Raw genomic sequence first — 22,397 nt, 5'->3', positions numbered from 1 at the left:
ATATCAATGGTTGTGTATATTAGCAACACCTGAGGATCTTTAAGAAAATAATCAGTTCCAGGTCCCATTGCTAGAGATTTAATTTGGGGATGGAGCCCCAGGGTAGCTGCAGTTTTTGGAAGGCTCCCAGGTGGTTCTATGTAGCCAAAGTTGAGAGTCCAAGTTGAGTCCTAGCCTACCCTATAGATGTGTGGGTCTGTGTTACCTGTGTCTGCTTAAGCTGCCAGGAGGCGGCCACCTAGCTCAGATGTGCAGGGAGGAGTATTGCTTTCTTAACTCAAATTCCAAGTGCTGCATACACAGAAGCCTGGGCCCCAGCCCCTGTATCTTACAATTCAGTTTGCTGAGTTCTACTCGGTATCTCCAGTGTGCCCCGCAAAGGGCTAAGCACTTCTGCAAATATAAAACGCCTGAGGCTTAACCAGGTGAAGAGCCTTTCACCTTTCTGTTTTAGGTAACCCTGCATCATTTTTAGTTGTAACACTGAATCACTGAAACGCGTTTCTAATTCTAACTTCTTGGGCAGAGACCTCAGACACCTTCGTCCCGCGGCGGAAGGCCCCCCGGTCCCGCAGCGGACGGCACCTCGGCCTCAGGGCTCGGAGGCCGAAGACCTGCCCTAATTAGGTAGCGCCCGGGGATTGGCTCAGAGTCGCACTTGTAGGCGCGTCCTGCCTCGCGCACGCGCACAGCTTTCGCGCCAGTCTCTTGAGAAGCGGGCGCAGGCTCAGAGGAGAGAGTTCGCTTCCCGCTGGCTCCGCCCAGCTCGCTCCCGGGGGGCGGGGCGAAGGCCGGGCTGGGAGAAGAATGGGGCGGCGGCTGCGCGCGTGCGCGGAAGAGAGCTGAGGGGTGGTTAGGCCGTCGCTGGCCGGGCTCGAGGGAGTTGTGAGAAAATGCAGGTGAGCAAGCCGGGGGGCGCGACGTCTGGAGGCTGCGGCCGTTCGTTCGTCCCGCTGGGTCTGCGCCGGCGGCGGGCTGTCCTTGCCAGACCTGTGGGAAGCGCCGGGCCCCGCAGGCACGGGGAGGCCACGCGCGGCTAGGCCGGCGCAGGCGCGGTGCGGACGGGCGGGCGTGGTCCCGCGGGTCCGCGGGCTGGGCGTCGCCACGCCGTGTGTCCCACTCTGGAATCTCAGCCCTGGGGGCTGCCTCTCCTTGAGCTCGTCTCCCGTGCGGCCTGTGAAGGCCTCTCCGGGTCTTAACTGAGAGTTACTTCCTACTTGTTAACTCTCTTAGCGAGCACCTGAGCAGGTGTGTTGTGGACCCCTTCGCGGATGGAAGCTGAGGCTTGCACGAGTGGAGGGTCCCGCCTGGGGGGTGGGGTGTCCCATAACATAACCCGTGTTCTGACTCCACCTAGAGCAGGGTGAGGGGTTATTACACTCTCCCCGCAACGTTGGTGTTCAGGTTGAGAGGTGCGCCCCCTCTGGACTCCCTGGCTTCCAGAGCTCAGCCCGAGGGTCCCGCAGCCCAGTTACTTTCCATCTTAAAATGGATAAAACCACATCCCCCAGTTTTGTTCTTTCATTGTATCAGGAATTTGCTAATGGAATTTGACTAAAACCTACGGAAAAGTGGGAAAAAATGACACCGTGGAAATGGATGCTTTTATGAGAAAATCTCTGACAACTCAATTTGGTCACTGTTGAAGGACCCTTCGCCAGAGTCATTCTGCTGCCTCCCGGATCTCGCTGTGGTCAGGAACCCTGAGGGACTCATCTCTGACTCAGCGGCAAAAGGGAGATGGAGTTAGTATGGGTTTGATTAGGGGCTGGAGAGGACGATCATCTCCAAATCCAGCGCGTCTGGTGAAGAGGAAACTCAGGGCTGCCCTGGCCTCCTTTGCATCCTCTGTCCTTCAGGTCTCGGCTTAAAAACATCGCCTCCTTCCTGACCACCCTGTGGAAAGGATTCTGTTCGTATTTTTTTTTTTCTTTTTTTTTGCTTTACGCGGGCCTCTCACTGCTGTGGCCTCTCCCGCTGCGGAGCACAGGCTCCAGACGCGCAGGCTCAGCGGCCATGGCTCACGGGCCCAGCCGCTCCGCGGCATGTGGGATCTTCCCGGACCGGGGCACGAACCCGTGTCCCCTACACTGGCAGGTGGACTCTCAACCACTGCGCCACCAGGGAAGCCCCTAGTTTTTCTTTTGACATATTTCAGCAAGACTGGGACAAGGAGCTGGGGCTGAGGCCTGGTTATCCCTGTGCCCTTTCCACAGCTCCCTGGTTTCATATTCCAGACCGGGTCCGTTAGCAGTGTTCCCGCCAAGCAGTGCCAAACCAGGGTTTGGGCCGCTGGGTTCTGGAGCTAAGAGCCCACTTCGACATTTATCCTTCTGACATTTGATCCTGGTGAATTTGACTTGTTCCAGCCTGGCGCTGTGGCTGTCCCAGGCTTGTGAGGATTAACTAGGTAGATACAGGTAAAGGGCTTCGCAGGGTCCCAGCACCTAGGAATCAGTAAGCAGCAGCCGCTGTGAGCTCTTCCACGGGGTCTCAGCTCTTCCTCTCCGGATTGGGCGTTAGAGAGTCAATCAGGCTCTTTTCCCTCTGATTTTCCTGCAGCCACTCAGGGCTTTAGGATGCTTGATCTCCTCACTCAGGCCCTTTGCACAGGCTGGTCCCTCTGCCTGGAAAGTAATTTCCTAAGTTTTCACTCCTCTTTGTGGTTTCGTCTCACCCTCCAGTCATGGTTAAACGTCACCTCTTCTGAAAGAACGTCCTTGGCCATCCTGTGGAATGCAGGCCCCCTGGAACGCTCTAGCTCAGCAGCCTGTTGGTCATTGCATTTGCCATAATTTGTAATATATCTCTTTGTATATTTAATTATTCATTGCCTATCTCTTCCTCTCACCTGTAAAGTAGATGACTTTGGCGTTCACTGTGCTTCCCTACCATCTAGTACAATAATTTACATATAGTAGGTATTTAATATCTGCGGAGTGAATCCCTCCAAGTCATTAATGAAAATACCGGAAGCCAGCTCAGAGCCTTGCTGTTAGCACTGATGCCGATCTGCACATCATAGCCCGATTTTTACCCCAAGACAGGAGGATTGGAACAGGGGTTGTGGGTCTTTTGACACTTTCTGAGAAATAGGCCACAGAATAGTTTGGTGTGAATTCCCCTTCCCACCACTTTCCCGTTTTTTTTTTTTCTTTCTTTTGCGGTACGTGGGCCTCTCACTGTGTGGCCTCTCCCATTGCAGAGCACAGGCTCCGGACGCGCAGGCTCAGCGGCCATGGCTCACGGGCCCAGCCGCTCCGCGGCATGTGGGATCTTCCCGGACCGGGGCACGAACCCGTGTCCCCTGCATCGGCAGGCGGACTCTCAACCACTGCGCCACCAGGGAAGCCCCACTTTCCCATTTGACCCCTCCTTACCCATGGCGCCCTCCACAGTGGACTTGGCACTCATGGTATCCTTGGTCCACCTGCTCTAGGACCCCATTGCAGACACCGAGTGGAATGACATCTTACGCAAAAAGGGCATCTTGCCCTCAAAGGAGAGTTTGAAAGATCTGGAGAAGCAGGCAGAAGAGGAGGAGCAGCGGGTCCTTCAGCAGTCCATTGGTGAGCGTGCCGCTACTCGTTACTGCGCGTCTGTCTGCTTAGGAGACAACTCGCCAGGCCTCTCACTGCTTTGGTAGAAAGATCCTCTGAGCAAGAGCTGGGAGCCAGGGCTTGGAGTGCTGAGCTGGATGCTGCCTCTGGGATCTCAGGCGGGTCGCAGCGCATCTCTGGCTTCAGCTTGCTGGGCCACAGAATTAGGGGGACTTCAGAGGCCCCCTCCGTTTCCACAGTTCCTCGTCTGTTTCGGATGAGCGCGTGATAACCCCGAGGAAAGTATTTCCAAGTCTTGACTTTCCTGGTCTGTGATTCACTTTGGATAATGTCATGGAAATCTGCTCAAAAGCTTTTAGTGTTTGTATTCTCGTGAGGGTATACTTTATCTTTGTGGTCTGATTACGAATATTAAAACAGCTTGATTTGGGGAAGCATAAGATGTTTGCAGTGTACAGGGTCTAGGAGAGGGGCTTTCTCACATGTAGCTGTATCACCTGAATCGGAATCCCTTGGGGTGCTTGTCCCCCCCCCAAAAAAAAACACACACACACAACAACACACAGAACCTACTGAAACAGAATCTCTGGGGGTAAGGCCCAGGACTCTGCATATTAAACCAGTGCTTCAAAGAGTTTCTGATTTACGCCAAAGTTTGAGAACCATTGACCACAGGGGCTAGGCCTTTTGTCCCCTGTTGACTTGTTAGAGCTAATTTAGAGAAGGATTTATTACAAAGCGTTTATCCTGCAAATGTTTACTGAAGGATTGCCGTGTGCTGGGTGTTGTTCCTAGGCAGTGGGGCTTTAGCTGTGCACGGGTCGGACAAAACCCCCTGTCCTCTTGGAGCTTACATTCTAGCGGGAGAGACAGACAGTACATGATACGTGAGTGAAATGTAGGAAGATAAGGCAGGAAGGGGCCGGAGGAGGGGTGGGTATAATTGCAGAAAGGGTCAGAGAGGGCCCCCTGGCAGTTGAGTAGACCTGAGGGAGGTGAGTGAGAAGTGGAAAGCATGTTGGAGAATCCGCCAGGAAGCCAGCAGGACTGGGAGACAGTAGTAGGAGCTTCAAAGAGGCAACTAGGGTTCGGACCATTTAGGACCTTGTAGCTTCTAGTACGGACCTTGGCTTTGCTGCCAAATGAGGTGGATGTCACTGGAGGTTTGAACAAAGGAGTGACGTGTCCTCTGTGTTGACAGCACCGTCCTGTTGTTGCCTTACTGAGTGCAGACTGTGGGGAGGCGAGGCAGGAAGTGGGGAGACCAGTCTGGAAAAGGCTGCAGTGGTACCTTCGGCAAATGGTACCATTGGCTTGGAGCAGTGCGGTGGGTGGGAGTGGCCAGATCTGGGTGTGTTGTGAAGGTAGGACTGACAGGAGTTGCTTATGGATCCTATGATGGTGTGAGGGAAGGTAAGTCAAGGATGACTGCAGGGCTCTGGGCTCGAGCGGCCAGAAGGATGGAGTTACTACCAGCTGAGATGCGGAAGGCTTGGGGAGGAGCAGGTTTGGAGGTAAGATCAGGAACTCTGTTTGGGACATGGTCACTTTGAGATTTTTGTTAGACGAATAGAGATGGTAAGGGAGCAGCTGGGGATGCTGTCCCAAGCCAGAGAAATACGGGCTGGAGGCATAACTTCGGGAGTTGTCAGCACGTTGCTAGTATTTAAAGCTGTGAGATGCGATCAACCAAGGGAGTGAGTATCAATAAGGAAGAAAACGAGTCCAGTCAGCAAAGGGCCTGAGGAAGGGGCAGCCATAGAGGGAGGGGGGAGAGGGGGCCAGAGGAAGATGGGCTTTTGGGGAGGAGGTGGTGATGGGTTGGGTCAGATGTGCTCATCCATTGAGAAGACAGAGGTCATTATTGACCTTGATAAGAGCAGTTTCAGGTAGTAATGGGGTGGGGGTCTGGGGACAAAGGCCTGAAGTGATGTCAAGAAGCAAGGGTGTTTATGGCAATAAAACAAAATATAGATTTTATAGCAGTTGATTAAAAGAAAAGGTAGAGCTGCCTAGCACTCACAAGAGAAGACCAGGGGATAGCCCTTTCACTCTAGGAAGGGTGTGCTGGGGAGGACCTCAGTGGGTATCCTCCATCTCCCCAGAGGCATGAGAACTGTTATGCACCTGTCCGTGAATGTCTGTGCTTGAAGATCCGGCCAGGTTAGCTCAGGCAAATACAACTCTCCTCTTTTATAAACTTGGGAAACTTCCCGTTTGTATCCTTATTGTGTGGAGGTAAGAGAGCCAGGCCGGCAGCTGTCTTTTAAATACACCCTCCCCTTCTTATTTACTAGTGTAACACCTTAAGTACTCTTTATTTGGGTTTTGGTGGGCTGGGGATCTTTTGGTGTTGCATGCACTCCTTTAGGAAAAGAGTGAAGGGAAGAAAACCAAAATGTGTTTGTTCATCTTTCACATTTCTGGTTTCTTGCCAACTCAATGACATTCAGTGAAAACTTATGAAGACATGACTTTGGAAGAACTGGAGGATAATGAAGACGAATTTAATGAGGAAGACGAACGTGCAGTTGCAATGTACAGGTTAGTGCCGCCCAGAGGGACTGCTTGGCTTTTTGTGTGGCACTAAAATGTGTGTCCTTTGAAACATTAATAAATCTGGCAAATCGATAAGTAAACCTGGACCTTTACAAAGGTTGCTGTGTGAAAGGGGTGGGGGGTGTGTGTGTGTGTGTGTTTGTAAGATGTCTCTCTCTTCCTTCTGTTGTGCAGGCAGCAAAGACTGGCGGAGTGGAAAGCAACCCAACTGAAGAATAAATTTGGAGAAGTTTTGGAAATCTCAGGAAAGGATTATGTTCAAGAAGTTACCAAAGCCGGTGAGGGCTTGTGGGTCATCTTGCACCTTTACAGACAAGGGTGAGCTGATCTCATGACTGGATTTAAATGTTAATTTGAATTTATATCTTGAACATCTCAGGCTTAATCCACCCAGGAGGTTTTTTTGTTTTTTGTTTTTGCGGTACGCGGGCCTCTCACTGTTGTGGCCTCTCCCGTTGCGGAGCACAGGCTCCAGATGCGCAGGCTCAGCGGCCATGGCTCACGGGCCCAGCCGCTCTGCGGCATGTGGGATCTTCCCGGACTGGGGCACGAACCCGTGTCCCCTGCATTGGCAGGCGGATTCTCAACCACTGAGCCACCAGGGAAGCACTGTTTTTTGTTTTTTTAACTAGTGTTTTTGTTGCTGATTTGCCCAAACCTTATAGCCTAATTTTTGTCTTAAGACTTTCAAATTAATATGTGACTAATAGGAATGCTTTTGTTACAGTGTAGCAGAGGAGACTTTTTTTTTTTTTAATTGTAAATGAATTCCTCAGTCACTTGTCCCTCTGGAGAAGCTCAGGCATTTCACAATTCCATGTAATGAATCACTCTTCGTCGATGGTGAGGGCAGCCTTTGTGAATTGTGCATGGCGAGTGAGGCAGTGGACCCCCAGTGCTTCTCTCCTCCAATTTTATTACCATCCTGTGGAGTCTAATGCTTGTATAGGGAGTTTCTTTGAAGCAGGAAATGCTTTCTGAATCACACATTGTAAGCCTTGAATGCTCTCGCCTATAGAAGAGCAAGACAGTTACCTTTTACATTGGAGCTGTGTTTCTAACTTATTCTTCAGTCAAATTAAGTTGGGCTTTGGATTTTGAGTTCCTCCCTTTGCCTAAACACGTTAGAAAGTTTTGTCTAAATGTTAGTTCATCTTGGCTGGAGTCATTATGAGGTTTTATGTAGGGCAGAAGGGTAGTTGAGATTTATTAGGTACAAATGCAGAATCACAGTTGGCTTCTGTTTCTCTTTTTATAGGATTCCCCTGTGTGCCCTGATAAATCAGCACTTTATTGGACTTGCCAGGAAGTTTCCTGATGTCAAATTTATCAAAGCCATATCAACCACCTGCATACCCAACTATCCTGATAGGAATCTGCCCACAATATTTGTGTACCTTGAAGGTGATATCAAGGCTCAGTTTATTGGACCTCTGGTGTTCGGTGGCATGAACCTGACAATGGATGGTAAGGGCCTCTTTGAGGTGCGCGTGGGAGATGGGGAGGAGGTGCTTCTGTTGACGAGGGTGCCTGTTTCCTAGACACACATTAGGATGACTTGTCAGATTCACCTTTGCCCCCATGCGAGTGATTGTAAAAAGGGAAGAAGCACGTTGAATCTGTCATCTTAGACAAGTCATTGGGGGCAGTTACAACTGGGCTCTAGTAATTCTCAGTTAAAAGAGGGCACAATGGACTTTAAAATATTTAATATTAATGTCTGATGTGTTTTATTTGTCCCTACAGTTGAATATGTTCGTTTTTACTGGTAGCTCAAGATCACATTGTTCATTTCTTGTTTAATTCACATGAACGTCATTAGTGACACATGCTTATACGTATCTGCATATGTACAAATGTACATATATATAAATCTATAGAAATTTTTTCTCAGTTGAATAGTAGCTTTTAAATTAAAAGTTTAGGGCTTCCCTGGTGGTGCAGTGGTTGAGAGTCTGCCTGCCAATGCAGGGGACACGGGTTCGTGCCCCGGTCCGGGAGGATCCCACATGCCGCGGAGCAGCTGGGCCCGTGAGCCATGGCCGCTGAGCCTGCGTGTCCGGAGCCTGTGCTCCGCAACGGGAGAGGCCACAACAGTGAGAAGCCTGCATACCACAAAAAAAAAAAAAAAAGTTTATTCTCCCTCTTAACTCCTGAAGGATATGTTTTTTTTTTCTGCCTGTTACACAGGAGGTGTTAAAATACATATGCACACATAACATGAGAGAGAGAAGCTGAGGCCTGCAGGTTTCTTGATAAGTCGAATTCTTTATCTGTTTAGTGAAATAGTATGTCCAACTGTGCTTTAGTTAGTAGTCTTTAGAAATGTGTGTTAAAATATGACTTTATATTCTACTTTATGTAACTCTTTATGTAAGATATTCAACTGGGAAAAGTATAAACATATACATACATACATAGACACACATGTTACATCAGTTATGCATTATTCCAGTGTTCAGAGGCATATGGAGTTTCAAACTAAATATGGGTTTGCTTCTTACTTTGGTCTTTTTGCACATACCATGAGGGAAGAGAGATAGGTATACAATAATAATTATAGTTTTTATTTCTAGGAAAAGTTTCATTTGAGGATTAGTGAACATGTAAAATAATGATTACTGCATATAAATGAACAGTAACATTAAATACATTCATTTATACATATGTGTGAATTTAAATATATTCTTAAGAATCAGAAATCTTAAAAAAATCATTTTTAAGAAATTTGTTGAATTTTTATCACACTGAACCAAGGTACCTGGAGCTGAAAATACTGGTGGAGCACTTTGAATTAACACGGCTCAGTAAAATTGGTGTTCAGATTTTAACAAGTTTCTAATTGGTAGAGCATCACTTTAACCAGGCTATTTGCAGTAGAATCTCTCAGCTGTCCCTCAGTCCTGCCTGGGGTCTTTTCTGCAGTGGAAAAATACATCACTTGATTGTGCTTCACAAGGTCTCACACCCATGTGGAGTTCTACTGATTACAAGAGCATAAAATACAGGAGCTGAGCCTTTAGTCACTGATTCTTTATTTTCTGGTACTTTTAAAAATTATTATTACTTGGAACAAATGTATCAGACCTAGGATGTCATCATACATTGAGCCTTTGACTCTAATAGGTTGAGATATTGGACATGAGGTTTAAGAATTTCCTTTTGTTAACTAAATTTAGATTTAATGATTAGAGTGCCAGCAGGACTGTGAAAAGTATTTCCTTTACATGTTTCATGCTGATTTCTTTCCTGGGAAATTGTGCAAGCCGAGAAACTAGCTGTTAGAAGATAGATTTAGTCTCTGTTTTTTATTTTAGTTATCATAGAGGTTCAAATGTATGTAATATCCCATTTGACCTCATCTTCTGGAAAAGTGTTTGCAGGTATTTTTTTCCTTCTTAAGGTTCTGATTTTTCCCTTTCTTCCAGGCACCTTATAAATATGGCCCTCAAATTAAATTGTCATCAAATGTTGATGATCGTAGCTTCTGCTTAGAAAAACACTGTGGCTTGAGGGCCCCATGCAGACTGTGTCTTAGGCAACTTGCTTTTTCTTTATCATGTAGAGTTGGAGTGGAAATTGTCTGAGTCTGGAGCAGTTAAGACAAGCCTGGAGGAAAACCCTAAGAAACCCATAGAAGATGTGCTGCTTTCATCCGTGCTGTGCTCCGTCCCCGCCAGGAGGGTCAGTGATTCCGAGGATGACTAAGGCTGCGGCCCTGGTAACCTGATGAGCTTGCTTGATGTGACACATCATCTGAATTTTTTTTAAAAGGAACAAGTAGGAACGTATGGTTTGGTTTTAGCCTTTTATAACTATGTTTCAAATCTCATAAATCTCAGAAGCAATCATTGCTGGGAATCCTTTTAAATTTCTTGGAACTCTCTTTTTAAATTAATAGTATTTCCTTAAGGAAAAAATAAAAGCCAGATATTAGTATGGCAGGTGTCTATGTTTTCCTCACTTGTATTTTAGGTAAGCTGTAAAGCTGTTCACTATTTGTTCACATAAAACTATAAAAGAAGAAATATGGAGGGTTTTTTTTTTTTAGTAATGTGAGTAAATTATACGGTGGAAAATGGCAAGGTAAGCTTTGCATTTATATTATTATTTGTTTTTATTCTTTTATAGAGGTAGCAACAGGATTATTAACTCAAATAAAATACAGGTGTAATTGGTAGGAAGAAGTCTTAGTATTTATCCTATTTAGAAGAAATAGACAATAACTTTGGGGAAACAAATACTGCCTTATCAAAGCAGTAACTAAAAGATTCCAGTTTACCGCCGTTTGGGGTAAAATATTTTTTCTGGTTAAAGTAATTTTTTGTCTCAGGCTGTTGAGACGTCAGTCTCAGTTACTGTAAAAGGTCACCTTAAATTCTTTTTTGGAAATAGATATAAGCACACACATTAATAGATAACGTGTATCTCAATCAGTCAGTAAAATATATAGCAAGATGTTTTCTGAACCAGAATCCTCTTAGCATTTACCACTTCTTGCCAAATTGACATTGACAGAATAATTAGGGGAACCGTTATTCCCTAATGCTTGTGTTGAGTGATGTAGTACTCAGTGCTGGTTTGACTCTTAAAAGTATGAATCAGAGAGGGCACAAAGTTCCTTCAGATTATTGTCCTTTATTTTTACCGTAATTTGGAAAATAACAAGCAGCTGTGACCCTCTTGATCTGTCCGAACGATCTGTGTTAGTGACTTTGTTTCTCTACACATGAGAGCCAGCACTGCTGATGAAAACATACTCTGTGTCATAGTCTTCCTTGAAGAGTTTCTCATGAAATTTTAGTTGCAGGGTCGAAATAAGCTTGGTCAGTTCTGTCACTCGTCTACTGGTCCCATGGGTTAGTTTTTCTGTTGTCAGCTGCCATCAGAGTGAAGTGCGGTGGTGCAAGCGTGGCTGCTGCATTGGCCTGAGAGCTGCGGTGCACATAACTCCCAGGGGAGAGAGCTGTGCCTGAGTGTGGTCGGGGGCTGCGTCCACCGTGACAGGGCAGCAGACTTCATTCCACTGCGGAGCCTGTACAGGGTGTGATTCTCAACGTATGCTGTGCCACTTTGATCTGTGTTCCTGTGAAATCTTGCCTCCATGCAGACTCGGGCACTTGGTTTGCACTCAGAAGCTCAGGTGTCCATGGACTTGGTTGATGAGCTCTGTCTGACCACACTGCTCCCAGGCCCCAGGAAGCTGTTCAGTCGTTCTGACTGAACTTGATTTAAAAAGGGGGAGAGAGCAACATGTCTGTCCTAGAATTAGTATTGTGATTTCGAACCTGTCGTGCAGACTTCTGCAGGTTAGTTAATTCTGGGAGACTTCGCTGTGTTACTACCATTAACTTCTTTCTGTTTCATTTGGAGCATTTGTGATGTGCTAGAGGTGATACAGCTTGGCTCTTAAGCATTGAGTTTGTCTCATTCCACAGCAGAAACACACAGCGACCAGGGAACACCGGCAAGAAAGATCCTGAGATTCTGTCTCCTGGTGTTGGCAGGAAAGGTGTATGGGGAAGGCTGTGGAACAGGTGCTAGGAAACCCTTTCTAGTATTGGTGAGAAGTGGTTCCAGGAAGTTGTGATAGTAAGTAATTGGGAGAAGTGAGATGGAATAAGACCCTTGCCCCTCAGCATCAGTGGGTGTTGGTTCCAGGAGCCCCATGGGGTATCCTTGGATGTTCAGGCCCCTCGCAGCTCACTCTCCAGTCCTCAGAGTGTTTTCAGTCCGTGGTTGGTTGAATCCGCAGATGCGGAACCTGCAGATACAGAGGGCTGATTATAATCAAATACAGTTGATTCTTCTTTATTTTCCTTATTTTGTAGAGGAGAAAAAGGATACGGTTAGGTTGTATACACCCACCTCATTGCAGACCTGAATTTACACGCCCTTGTGCTGAGGTTGCAGACAGAACGGCTTCCTGGGGCATCTTCTTCCTGAAGTGCCTCAGAGAAGTCGTCCTGGATGCAAAAGACACTTTATGAGAGATGCGAAAGGGCTGCTTAGAAGGGGGTCCTCTGTCACTAATGCCTCAGTTTTTCATCATTTATTACTTCCAGCTTTAAATTCTGTTTTCTTATATAACAAGCCCAGATTTTGCCAAAGTGCTTTTCAAGTGTGACAGGCCAAATGTGTTTTGACTGTGTCGCCTACTTTTTTTTGTTCAATTAATTAATTTATTTATTTTTGGCCTTCTTGGGTCTTCGTTGCTGCGCATGGCCTTTCTCTAGTTGGCAGCGAGTGAGGGCTACTTTTCGTTGCGGTGCGTGGGCTTCCCATTGTGGTGGCTTGTCTTGTTGCGGAGCAGGGGCTCTAGGCGCACGGGCTTCAGTAGTGCGGCGCGTGGGCTCTAGAGCGCAGGCTCAGTAGTTGTGGCACATGGGCTTAGTTGCTCCGTGGCATGTGGGATCTTCCAGGACCAGGGCTCGAACCCATGTCCCTTGTGTTGGCAGGCGGATTCTTAACCACTGCGCCACCAGGGAAGTCCCCTGTGTCGCCTACTTCAGAAACGTGTTCCTATGGAAGTGGTTTTGTCTTGTTTATGGAAACCAGTTGTTCCTCATAAATAAACGCAGCCTTTTCGACAGGTGTTCGTGATGTTTACGTTCACACAGCCAATGGTCCGGGCTTTCCACACTCTGCAGACTGCCCCTGCTCGGTGACTCCACAGGGGAACTGTCACTCATGTGCTACCAGGAGTTCCCTGGGGCCAGTCTCACCACCCATCCCTGCAGTAGCCTCGTCTTCTCTGTGTTCAGCGTCCAGTCAAGATGGGTCTGCTCTCCACGGCTAAGCCAAACCTTTATACTTTTGACCCCATTCTCCTCCACATTCTTTAGGACTTTGTTCTAGTAAGTCATCGTCTATCTCAGCCTCTCCCTTGATGTGGGGCCTCAGGCAGTAAGTGTTTGGGTCCAGTGTCAGGGACTGCTAGTTGCCTAACAAGGACCAGGATTCCCCAGCTCTGCTCGAGCAGCAGTGGGATCAGCTAAGGATTAAACTCCCAGCCTCCCTTGGTTGCCAGAGGTTGGTTGCCAGAGGGAGGTGGGCAGAAGTTGGCTGGGAGTTCTGGGCAAGCTTCTTAAGAAGGACAGACATTGTAGATGTGATTGCAGCCTCCTTGGGCGGTGGGGTGTGCTTACAGAGCCAGAGCAGAGAGGGTGGTATTTTTGATGCCACTGTGACCCAGCTCTTGACTGCCCTCTCTGGACTTCTCTTGTTGGGAAAGAAGTAACGTCCATCTCGGCTCTCTTAGAGCAGCTTATGCATCTCCCGTTAAAGGCTCCTGCCCTTCAACAGTCAAAACCACAACCGATCTAAGCTTTCTACTCCCCGCTTTCAGACTACTCGGCGAAGCAGAGCAGGGTCTGTTCCCTGCCTCTGCTTCCTCATCATTGCCCTTCAGTAACTTTGTGAACCAGACCAGGACTTCCATTTCCATCTGTGAAAGACCAGATACTCTGAACAGCCCACCTGATGGTAACTCAAAATGTTGGATGGAACTTTTTAAAAATGTTCTTAAATGTGCCACTGAGCTGTCAAGAAAGGAATTCATCCTCTGAGGCCAGAAACAAAGTGAAAGCAGAACTGTGGAAAGATGGGCGAGCCTGTTTACCCCCCAGGGGCACGTACTCTTGGTGACACCGAGCTCCTGTGAGGATGGATTGTGGGGGACAGGTGGCAGGAGATGAGCCTTCAGGGAGATTCCCTTGCAAACAGCTGGACTCCCAAAGGACTGCCTTCAGTCTTGGGGGGAGCCAGCACTGGTTGTAAAGGAGAGCACAAGCATCCCTAAGAATTCAGTTACAAGCCTTCCCTCATGTGGGTGTAAATTCTCATGGTACATGTGATCTAAACATTTTCCCTGTGAAGTTCTTAAGGAGGTCTTAAGTTGTAATGCCCCTGGGCTCTGGACCAAAGCAACTGCATATCCACATGAGAAGAGCTCAGCTTTAATTTAGCCTTCAAACACTTTCCACAGGGACATGAGCTCAGAGTCATAAATCACAGACCCCCAAATCACAGGATGCCTTGACTTCTGAATGAAAGCCAGCAGAAAAAGAGTGCATATAGATTGCAAAGATCGAGGGTGGTGGAATTTTCAAGACCGAAAATAAGAGCACATTTAACATGTTTAAATAAATAAAAGAGTAAAGAACAAGAGTTGCTTATATAAGTCCCTTATAAAAATAAGCATGGGGGGACTTCCCTGGTGGTCCATTGGTTAAGACTTTGCCTTGCAATGCACGGGGTGTGGGTTCGATCCCTGGTCCGGGAGCTAAGGTCCCACGTGACTCGGGGCCAGAAACCAAAACAAAACAGAAGCAGTATTGTAACAGATTCAATAAAGACTTAAAAAATGGTCCATATAAAAAAAGTCTTTAAAAAAATTAAATCTTAAAAATAAAAGTAAGCATTGGAAGAATGAATTGGTAAACTGGAGAGTAGAGGCAAATAATTACCCCGTAGGTAGCACACAGAGACAAGTAGGTGGAAATATAAGAGTTAGGTGAAGAGATGTGGAGGAGAGGCTGAGAAGGTCTAACGTGTATCTCTTAATATCTTAAAAGGAGAGTATTGGAAATAGGTAATATTTGGAAAGATGAAGGCAGATTTTCCAGAACTGATGAAAGACATCAACCCTCAGAAAGGTATACAAATTTCAAGTGAGTTAAATGAAGTAAATCCACACCTTGATGTATACAGTGAAACTGCAGAATATCAGAGAAATTTGTAAGTGCAGTCAGGAAAGTCAGATTACCTACAACACGGTAACGGTACGGCGCACTGCCTTCTCAGCAGTGGCAGTGAAAGCCAGGAGACTGTCATAGTATCTATGGGCTAAGAAGATGCATCAACAAAACAGAAGCTATCAACCAGGACTTAACACCCAGTGAAGCTCTGTTTTAGGAATGGGGGTGAACTGGACATTTCAGACGTAGAAGAAGTAGGTTTATCATCAAAAGACTCTCCCTAAGGAAATTTAGAGGATTTACTTTGTGTGGAAGGACAAGGATGAAAGCTCTGAGATTCAAGAAAGCATAGCGGCCAAAAAATGTATGGGTAAATCTGAACATTGACTTTACAAAACAATACAAATAATGTCTTATTTATGACACTAAGATGAAATAGAACTGTGAAAAATAGGACAAAGTAGCACACAAATTGAAGGGGACTTAATTGGAGTTTAAATGTTCTTAGACCCTTAAAAAGTGTTCAAGAGGTTGGCAAAAATATGGTTTAAAAAATTCAAGCAACAGTAAAATAAAAGCATATAACTTTTAAAATAGTGTGTGTGAGGGTGCTCAGTTAATTCAATAAAAGACTACATTGAAGAATAAAAAGAAACAGAAGAGGCAGAACCATAGACAATAAGATGCTAGAAATAAATCTAAACAGCGAGCACAACAAATGGATAATACTCTTAATACTTTTCACCGTATGACTCTGCAGTCACGCTCCTAGGTGCTGGAAACCAACGTCCGCACGAAAACCTGCACACAAATGTTTATAGCAGCTTTGTTCATAATGACCAAAACCCAAACAACCAAAATGTCTGTCAGTAGATAAATGTATAAACAAATTGTAATTTCATACAACGGAATGTAATTCAGCGATCAAAAGAAATGAGCTACCAAGCCACAAAAAGCATGGGTGCTGAGTAAAATAAGCCAGTCTGAAAAGACGGTCTACTAGATATATGATTCTAATTACAGGACATCCTGGAGAAGGCAAAACTGTGGAGATGTTCAAAAGATCAGTGGTTTCCAGGGGTTCAAGGGGGAGGGTGGGAGGGTTGAAGAGGTAAAGCACAGAGGATTTTTAGAACAATGAAACTATTCGGAATGATACAATGAAAGTGGAGGTATGACAATATGCATTTGTCAAAACCATAGAACTTTACAGCACAAAAATGGAATCTTAATGTATGCACATTAAAAAAAATCACTTAGAGAATCGGGATACATGGATGGAACACAGACCGACACAACAATTAACTGTATTATAAATGTATGAAACAACCTCGCGGAAGGGGTTGGGGGGATGGTGCTGACCTAAGTAACCTTGGAAATGAGTGGAGTCTGTAAGATGAAGCACCAAAGAAACTGCGTAAGGACTGCACCGCAGCTCATAAAGTAATTTCTCACATTGGTAGCGTTAGCAATTCTGATACTGCTGTGATATTCTAGATTTAAACAAGTAAATGGCTGGCGGATGGTGGGAGCCAGGGTTCTCACCGTTAGAGTGTAAGGTTACATACAGAGAAGCTGGGGGAAGAGCCTGGAGTGATCCACGAGTCATGGATTAGAGTTGGAGCCATCAGTATGAACTCATGCAGACCCCGGTGGTTACAAATTTAGGTAGTGTAATATACACAGGTTAGTAAACACATTTCCTTGCTCTGTCCGTCGAAGGGGCTTAAAAGCAGCGACACCCCCGTTGCAAAGACCGCACCTACCATTCAGATATTGGTTTCTAATAACCATTCCCTAAAAAAGGAACCAGAGCTCTTTAGAAAAGTAGCTGATTATAAAACCGGAGCAGGAAATAGACGAGATTCGCCTGGATCATCTTGTGGTGCCAGAAAGTAAAGACGTGCTCAAAAGAAACTCAAAAATCACAATGATAGCAGTGAGCCACAGGGATGCAGGAGTTTTCTAATGGCTGGACGGTTTGAGCAACAAAGTAAATACTGGATAACAACCTGAAGTGTAAAGTAAATATCCAGGAGTCCATACAGACAGGTGATGAGATTAGATAACCAAGTGGGGAGAAGAGACCATCTCTGGCACAGAATTCAGAATAATTTATGTGGATGCTTCACACTTAAGATGCATGGGCTGCACATGGTGACCTCCTTCCAAAGTGACCAGTGTGGAAAGAGAGGAGTAGCTTTACAGTGCAGAAAGCTGGCAGGCTCTGTCAGCCAGGTGGCCAAGGTCAAAGTCACCGGCATAAGGCATGTTGCTAGTTTGGCCCCTGGATGTGATGGGATGAAAATGATACAAGATAAACTCTTTGGTCTTCCTCCCCCAAGCCCATAATCGTGCACAAACATCTGACAAATCCCAGTTGAGGAACATTCTACAAAACAGCTGATCACAACTCCTCAAAACTGTCAAGTTTACCAAAAACAAGGGAAATCTGAGAAAACTGACCCCCCCTGCCAAGAGGTGCCTAAGGAGACGTGACTACCTCATGTAATGAGGTGTCCTGATGGGATTCTGAAAGAGAAGAATGAAAGAATTATGAAGTATGGACGTTATTAGCCAATAGCCATGTATCAATATTGACTCATTAACTGTAACCCATGAGCCATATTAATGTAAGATGTAAGAGTAGAGGAATTGGGTGCAGGATGTATGGGTACTCTCTACTATCTTGTTAGTTTTTCTGGAAGTTGAACACCGTACTACAAAACAAAGTTGACTTTTTAAAAATACGGTGGTTCATGAGTCACATCAAATCGGAAGTTGTAACTAGTGTAAAAAGGTGGTGCTTGGTTCTTGACTTTCTTCTGTGATAAAGTGCTGGGATTAAAGGGCACAGGTCTTAGTTTGCATCTGCCCCAGTGTAGAGCCTGAGCCAAGGGCTTGGGTGCAGAGTGAGAGGGGGTCCAGGAGGCAGGAGTGAGGGAGCTGAGAGGGAGGCTGGAAGGGGGAGAGGCCAGCATAAGGGTGAGAATCTGTGGTCACTGCTGCGGGCGGTGGGAAGTCCATCGCTTAGGGCCGTCTGGGAAGTGCGCAGCGTTGCCCACCCACAGAGGGGAGGCTGGGTCACATACCCCTCAGTCCTGACCCCCACTGCCTGAAGCCTGCTCCCAGGGGGGTAAACTCTCGTGCACTTCTGGGCTGCGCCTACACAAGGGCCGGGCAGGTGTCGACCTGGGAGAAGGACCTGGACAGACAGACATGGGGTGGGATGCTGGTGGTGCAAAGCCAGTCTGAGCTTGCCCGGAAGTTCATTCTACTTTATATTTTTAAAGAGCTCGCTTAGACGTATTCTAACATAGATTTTTGTCACGTATCACTCTTGTGCATACATAAAACGGCAAGCAGAAGCAAAATAAATCCGTTAATTAATCTTAAAATGTCCTTCCATTAGGAGTCCAGCTCTGATGCCCTGTGCTGCTAGATTTGATGCTGGTACTTCCTCGCTTCTACCAGGAGGTGGCGAGCAAAGCCAACTTGATCCCGGCAGCTGCCTGGCCAACAGACCCTGCAGGATGCACCCGGCCCTCGGAAACGTCAAAAATGAGGGGGAACGGTGCTTAGAATTGATGAAATGAGTTAGTTATATCCTATAGTGGATGAATAAGCCTATTTTAACTTGACCATTCTAGCTTTTAATTTTGAAAGCAGATCATAAACTCTGAAGCCGTTCACTGATATTTAAAATGTTGAAAATACCAGCTTCCTGATAGGAAAAATGCTGCTATTATCCTTTGTATACCTGTTAAAGCAGATACCGTATTTTTTTAAAAAATTAAAGACCAGTACTTCTTTTTTTGTAGGTAACTTTCTCTCAGATGGTGATTTTAAAAAAACTTCAAGAGTAATTACAAAACATATATGTATAGTTCATAAAAAGTTGTAGTTAGTAAAAAGTTGACTCACACATCATCCTTTGCCTTTCTGCAAATGTTACAGAAAACAGTAAAAAAAACTTGCAACTGTTTGTTCTATCCCTTGGATTTGAGAAGATCCCCAAATAAAATAGTGTAATGAACACACGCACACATACACACACACACACACACACACACGCAGGCACACAAACTGGACTGGACTGGGCTATAGTACTGTAACCACGGTAACTAGATCAAAGTTGGGACAGATCTATCAGCCCCTTGTTACCAGCCCTTACTGACTTTGAGTCCCAAAGGTTTTCTCATTCTGTTTTGGTTTCCCAGTACTACTGGGAAGAAAATGGGTGAAGTCCAGTACACTTGGCAGTTGTATTTCTTCCTATAAATTAATGCAGTTCCCAAACTGTGTGCTGAGGCACCCCAGATTCCTGCAGCAGGTTAATGGGGGGGGTATCCTAAGTTGTCAAGGGAGGCACAGCATTTAACAAACACGACAGCACCTGCTACCTGCAGGGGGTTCACAGCTTTGACACAAGCTTGCACTTGCCCTCTTTGGACGATGTCGTATCTTTCCTAAGCAGGGTTTTTGGCAGTTGCTTTGCTAAAAGCAGATACAGCTCAAAATTCAACCTGAAGCAGGAAGTGAAGGTGACAGTGTCAGATTCCAAGGTGGGGAAAGCGCGCAGCGCCCGACAGGCGCTCACGTCCCGTTAATAAATAATAAACTTATATATATATTTTTTCAAACAGCTAAAAGTTTTTAGGACCTGAGTCCTTCTTAAGTTGTTTGGCCCTGACTACTTAATAAAAGAAACTGGTACGTGGTTTTTTTGGCTTAGGGGCACAGTGAAAAATTTACTGAGCTGTGAACTAGTGGACGTTTGGGAACCTCTCGTAAATGGGTATTCTGGTTTATAATTAAAGCTGGATTATAGTGGTTTGTACAAATCCATCCCTGAGACTCGATTAGCTCTAACTTAAAGGATAATCTTGAATATGTCAGGCTGAGGACTACACCCCGAAGCCTGGTATGACTCCAGATTATCCAAGGGACCAACCTTCATGGAGCAAATGGCTTCATCCTTATCACTACCTGCAGCACCTACAGTGGCTTCTCATGGTGCCATTAAAACGTGTTTAACCTCCCTGTGCCTCCGTTTTCTCATCTGTAAAAAGGATCCAACCCAGATGGTTATTGTGAGGGCTAAATGAACTGAGATTTGTAAAGTGTTTAGAACACTCTGCTGGTGTCTCATTGTTGTCGAGGCTGTAATAATAGTAGTCGCCATTGCCAGCAGCAGCAACCTGTTGTTTGAAAGCACAGAGCCTTTGGCATCATGGTGGATTCGCTCATTTGAGATGAATTGCTTGGTCCTAGTACTTGTGATTATAAACGGGGCCTCATATGACCCAGAAACTCATACAGTAAGTTTGTCAGTACAATTTGGGAAGAATCTTCAATTCTTATTTGGGGAACTTCATGTAGTTTTCTTTCCTTTTTTATTTCCACCATTACATAGTCCTTCTGTGTAATCTATTTTTTCCTCTGGTTTTTTAAATTTTGCTTAGAATGTTAGGAAATAACATCTCTTTCTAGATTACCCCTTACTTTCTTGGTGTCCTAGTGAGTAAGATTCTCAGTCAAAAGCATATGAGGCTTTTATGTTCTCACACTGTTTCATTTATCACTTTCCAGGACGCCTCTCCTCCACATGGATTAAATGCTGGGGTTTTTTTCCCTTGATTTTTCTCTATTTGAGGTCTCTACTGCATAACAGTTGATTGTGTGATCTCAGACTGTTCATCAGCCCTCTTAATGGATGAATTACAGAAGCAATTACAGGAATGGCATCATCGTGGAAAGAGGGCCCCGTGCTGGGCTGTGCAGCATCCGGGCCATTCCTGTCCTCTTCCGGGATCCTACATGTGAATTCTTTGGGAATCATGTACAGCTCATAGAGGGCAGTGACCACATTCACAGACAGTAGGATGAAAGTCACTGGGCTTCAAGGCACGTTTTTCATTTTACATTGTGTTAGAATGAGTCTGAGAGAGAGAAATGGCATCAGCCAGCAGGACAGGAAGCAGAATGAAAGTTCCCCGGACTTGAGAATTCCCTCCGAGGCTTTTTGTTCGATCTCCCCTCACTGTTCCTCGGCAGATCCTACTACTGATATTCAGCCAGACACGTCCTTGGCAGTGAGAGGTCTTGGGAGAATGAACTTTCAGTGTTACTGGATACACTTTTATGCTTCAATCAGTGAACAGTGGATTGGGGTTGGCGGGTGGCGAATCTCTTCAAAATGAATTCTGAGTCATATTTGATCTGCTCTTCTAGCGATTTTGTAACACGTTACGACATATCAGACAGATACAATTCTTCCCACACTCTCCCAGCGTCCACTTGTGTTGGTGACCTCTCGTGGTTCTCACCCTAAACCCAGTAAGCGCATCATTTAAAGAAAGAAAAAAGGAAGGGGGGAGGGAGAGAGGGAAAGAAAGTTGGAAAGGGAGTGGGAGGGAAGAATCAATGTTATTTGGAGGCCCTGTGTTGGCAACTCTTTTTAAGTTAGTGAGTTTGTCCTTCTCTTTGCAAATAGAGCATTAGGTGGGTCAGAAGCTTTGCCGTTTTTGTTCAGGACTCTTAATTGTTTGGGAAGGACCACAGGGAAGGTTTTGTTAATTTTCAGTTGGTGCCTAGAGCCGGCGAGACCTTCTGCAGCAGATTTTTGCACAACCTAATGGCGCCACTATCAGGGTCTGATTCCACGGGTCCTAATGAACTTGCCCATTCCTAGGGAGAAAGTGTCTTTCTATTAGATGTTTCTTGAGGTGTGCAGAACAGGTGAGCTTCCCTGGAGCATCTGATCACAGTTTAGCAAGGCCAGGCAGAAAGAAGCAAAGGATGCTGGGGCCTGTTGGTGGAGTGGATACATGAAGTTTAGGCTACAGAGATTTGGGCAGAACCAGCGTACCTACCAAGTGGTTGAGGAGTGTGTGTTCCAGAGTTAGATCAACCCCAGTCTGGAAGCTACCTTTCCTGCTTGATAGCTGTGTGACTTTGGGCAAGTTACTTAACTTTTCTGAGCTTCAGTTTCCTCAACTGTAAAATATAGATGGAAATGATATGGACCTCACAGTGCCGTTACAAAGGTCAATATTATAATCATAATACAAATTAATGTCTGTATCTTGCTTAGTAGAGGGCCTTGCTCTGGTAAGTACCAGGTGAGCGTTTATTACATGAATTCATTCATCAGACCTGGAGTTCCAGCTGTGATTACCGCCCCACAGCCCACCACAAACCTAGTGGCAGGAACAACCACCTTTGTGTTACACTCACGAATTCTGTGAATCAAGACCCAGTGGGCATGGCTTTCCTTTGCTCCACAGTGTTGCGAGTAAGACTCACGCCAGGAGTAACTCAGGTGGCCAGGGCTGTGTCACCCCGAGGCTCCTTCACTCATGTGTGGGGCTGGGTCATGCTGGCTCGAGGGCTGGGCTCACTGGGACCATCGGCCAGAGCCCACTCATGCCTTGGTCACAGCCCTGGCTTTGCCCATCCTGGAAGCTGGGTTCCGAGAGGGAGTGTCCCAAGGGCATGTGAAGAGAGCCAGCAGGAAGCTGGTGGCCTGTTGTGACTGAGCCCCAGACATCACAGGGAGTCACTCCCACTACATTCT

General features: G+C 46.0%; 1 protein-coding gene across 1 annotated transcript; it reads left to right on the top strand.

The window, feature by feature from the left end:
* Window positions 1-748: 748 nt before the first annotated feature.
* PDCL3 (phosducin like 3) lies at window positions 749-10,058 on the top strand. The gene is made up of 6 exons (XM_067704157.1): window positions 749-899; window positions 3,440-3,569; window positions 6,014-6,104; window positions 6,294-6,437; window positions 7,378-7,586; window positions 9,685-10,058. The coding sequence occupies exons 1-6, from the start codon at window positions 894-896 to the stop codon at window positions 9,825-9,827; spliced, it is 723 nt and encodes a 240-aa protein (XP_067560258.1). The 5' UTR covers window positions 749-893; the 3' UTR covers window positions 9,828-10,058.
* The last annotated feature ends 12,339 nt before the right edge of the window (window positions 10,059-22,397 follow it).

Source organism: Pseudorca crassidens, chromosome 14, assembly GCF_039906515.1.
Source record: "Pseudorca crassidens isolate mPseCra1 chromosome 14, mPseCra1.hap1, whole genome shotgun sequence".
NCBI classification, from domain to species: Eukaryota; Metazoa; Chordata; class Mammalia; order Artiodactyla; family Delphinidae; genus Pseudorca; species Pseudorca crassidens.
This window is presented reverse-complemented; position numbering and strand designations above follow the sequence as displayed.

Bases quoted from the DNA above. Each gene is read 5' to 3' on its own strand.
- PDCL3 (XM_067704157.1), top strand. The intron at 3,570-6,013 runs GTGAGCGTGCCG...AATGACATTCAG, and splicing joins GGTCCTTCAGCAGTCCATTG to TGAAAACTTATGAAGACATG. The intron at 6,438-7,377 runs GTGAGCTGATCT...CTCTTTTTATAG, and splicing joins TTGCACCTTTACAGACAAGG to GATTCCCCTGTGTGCCCTGA.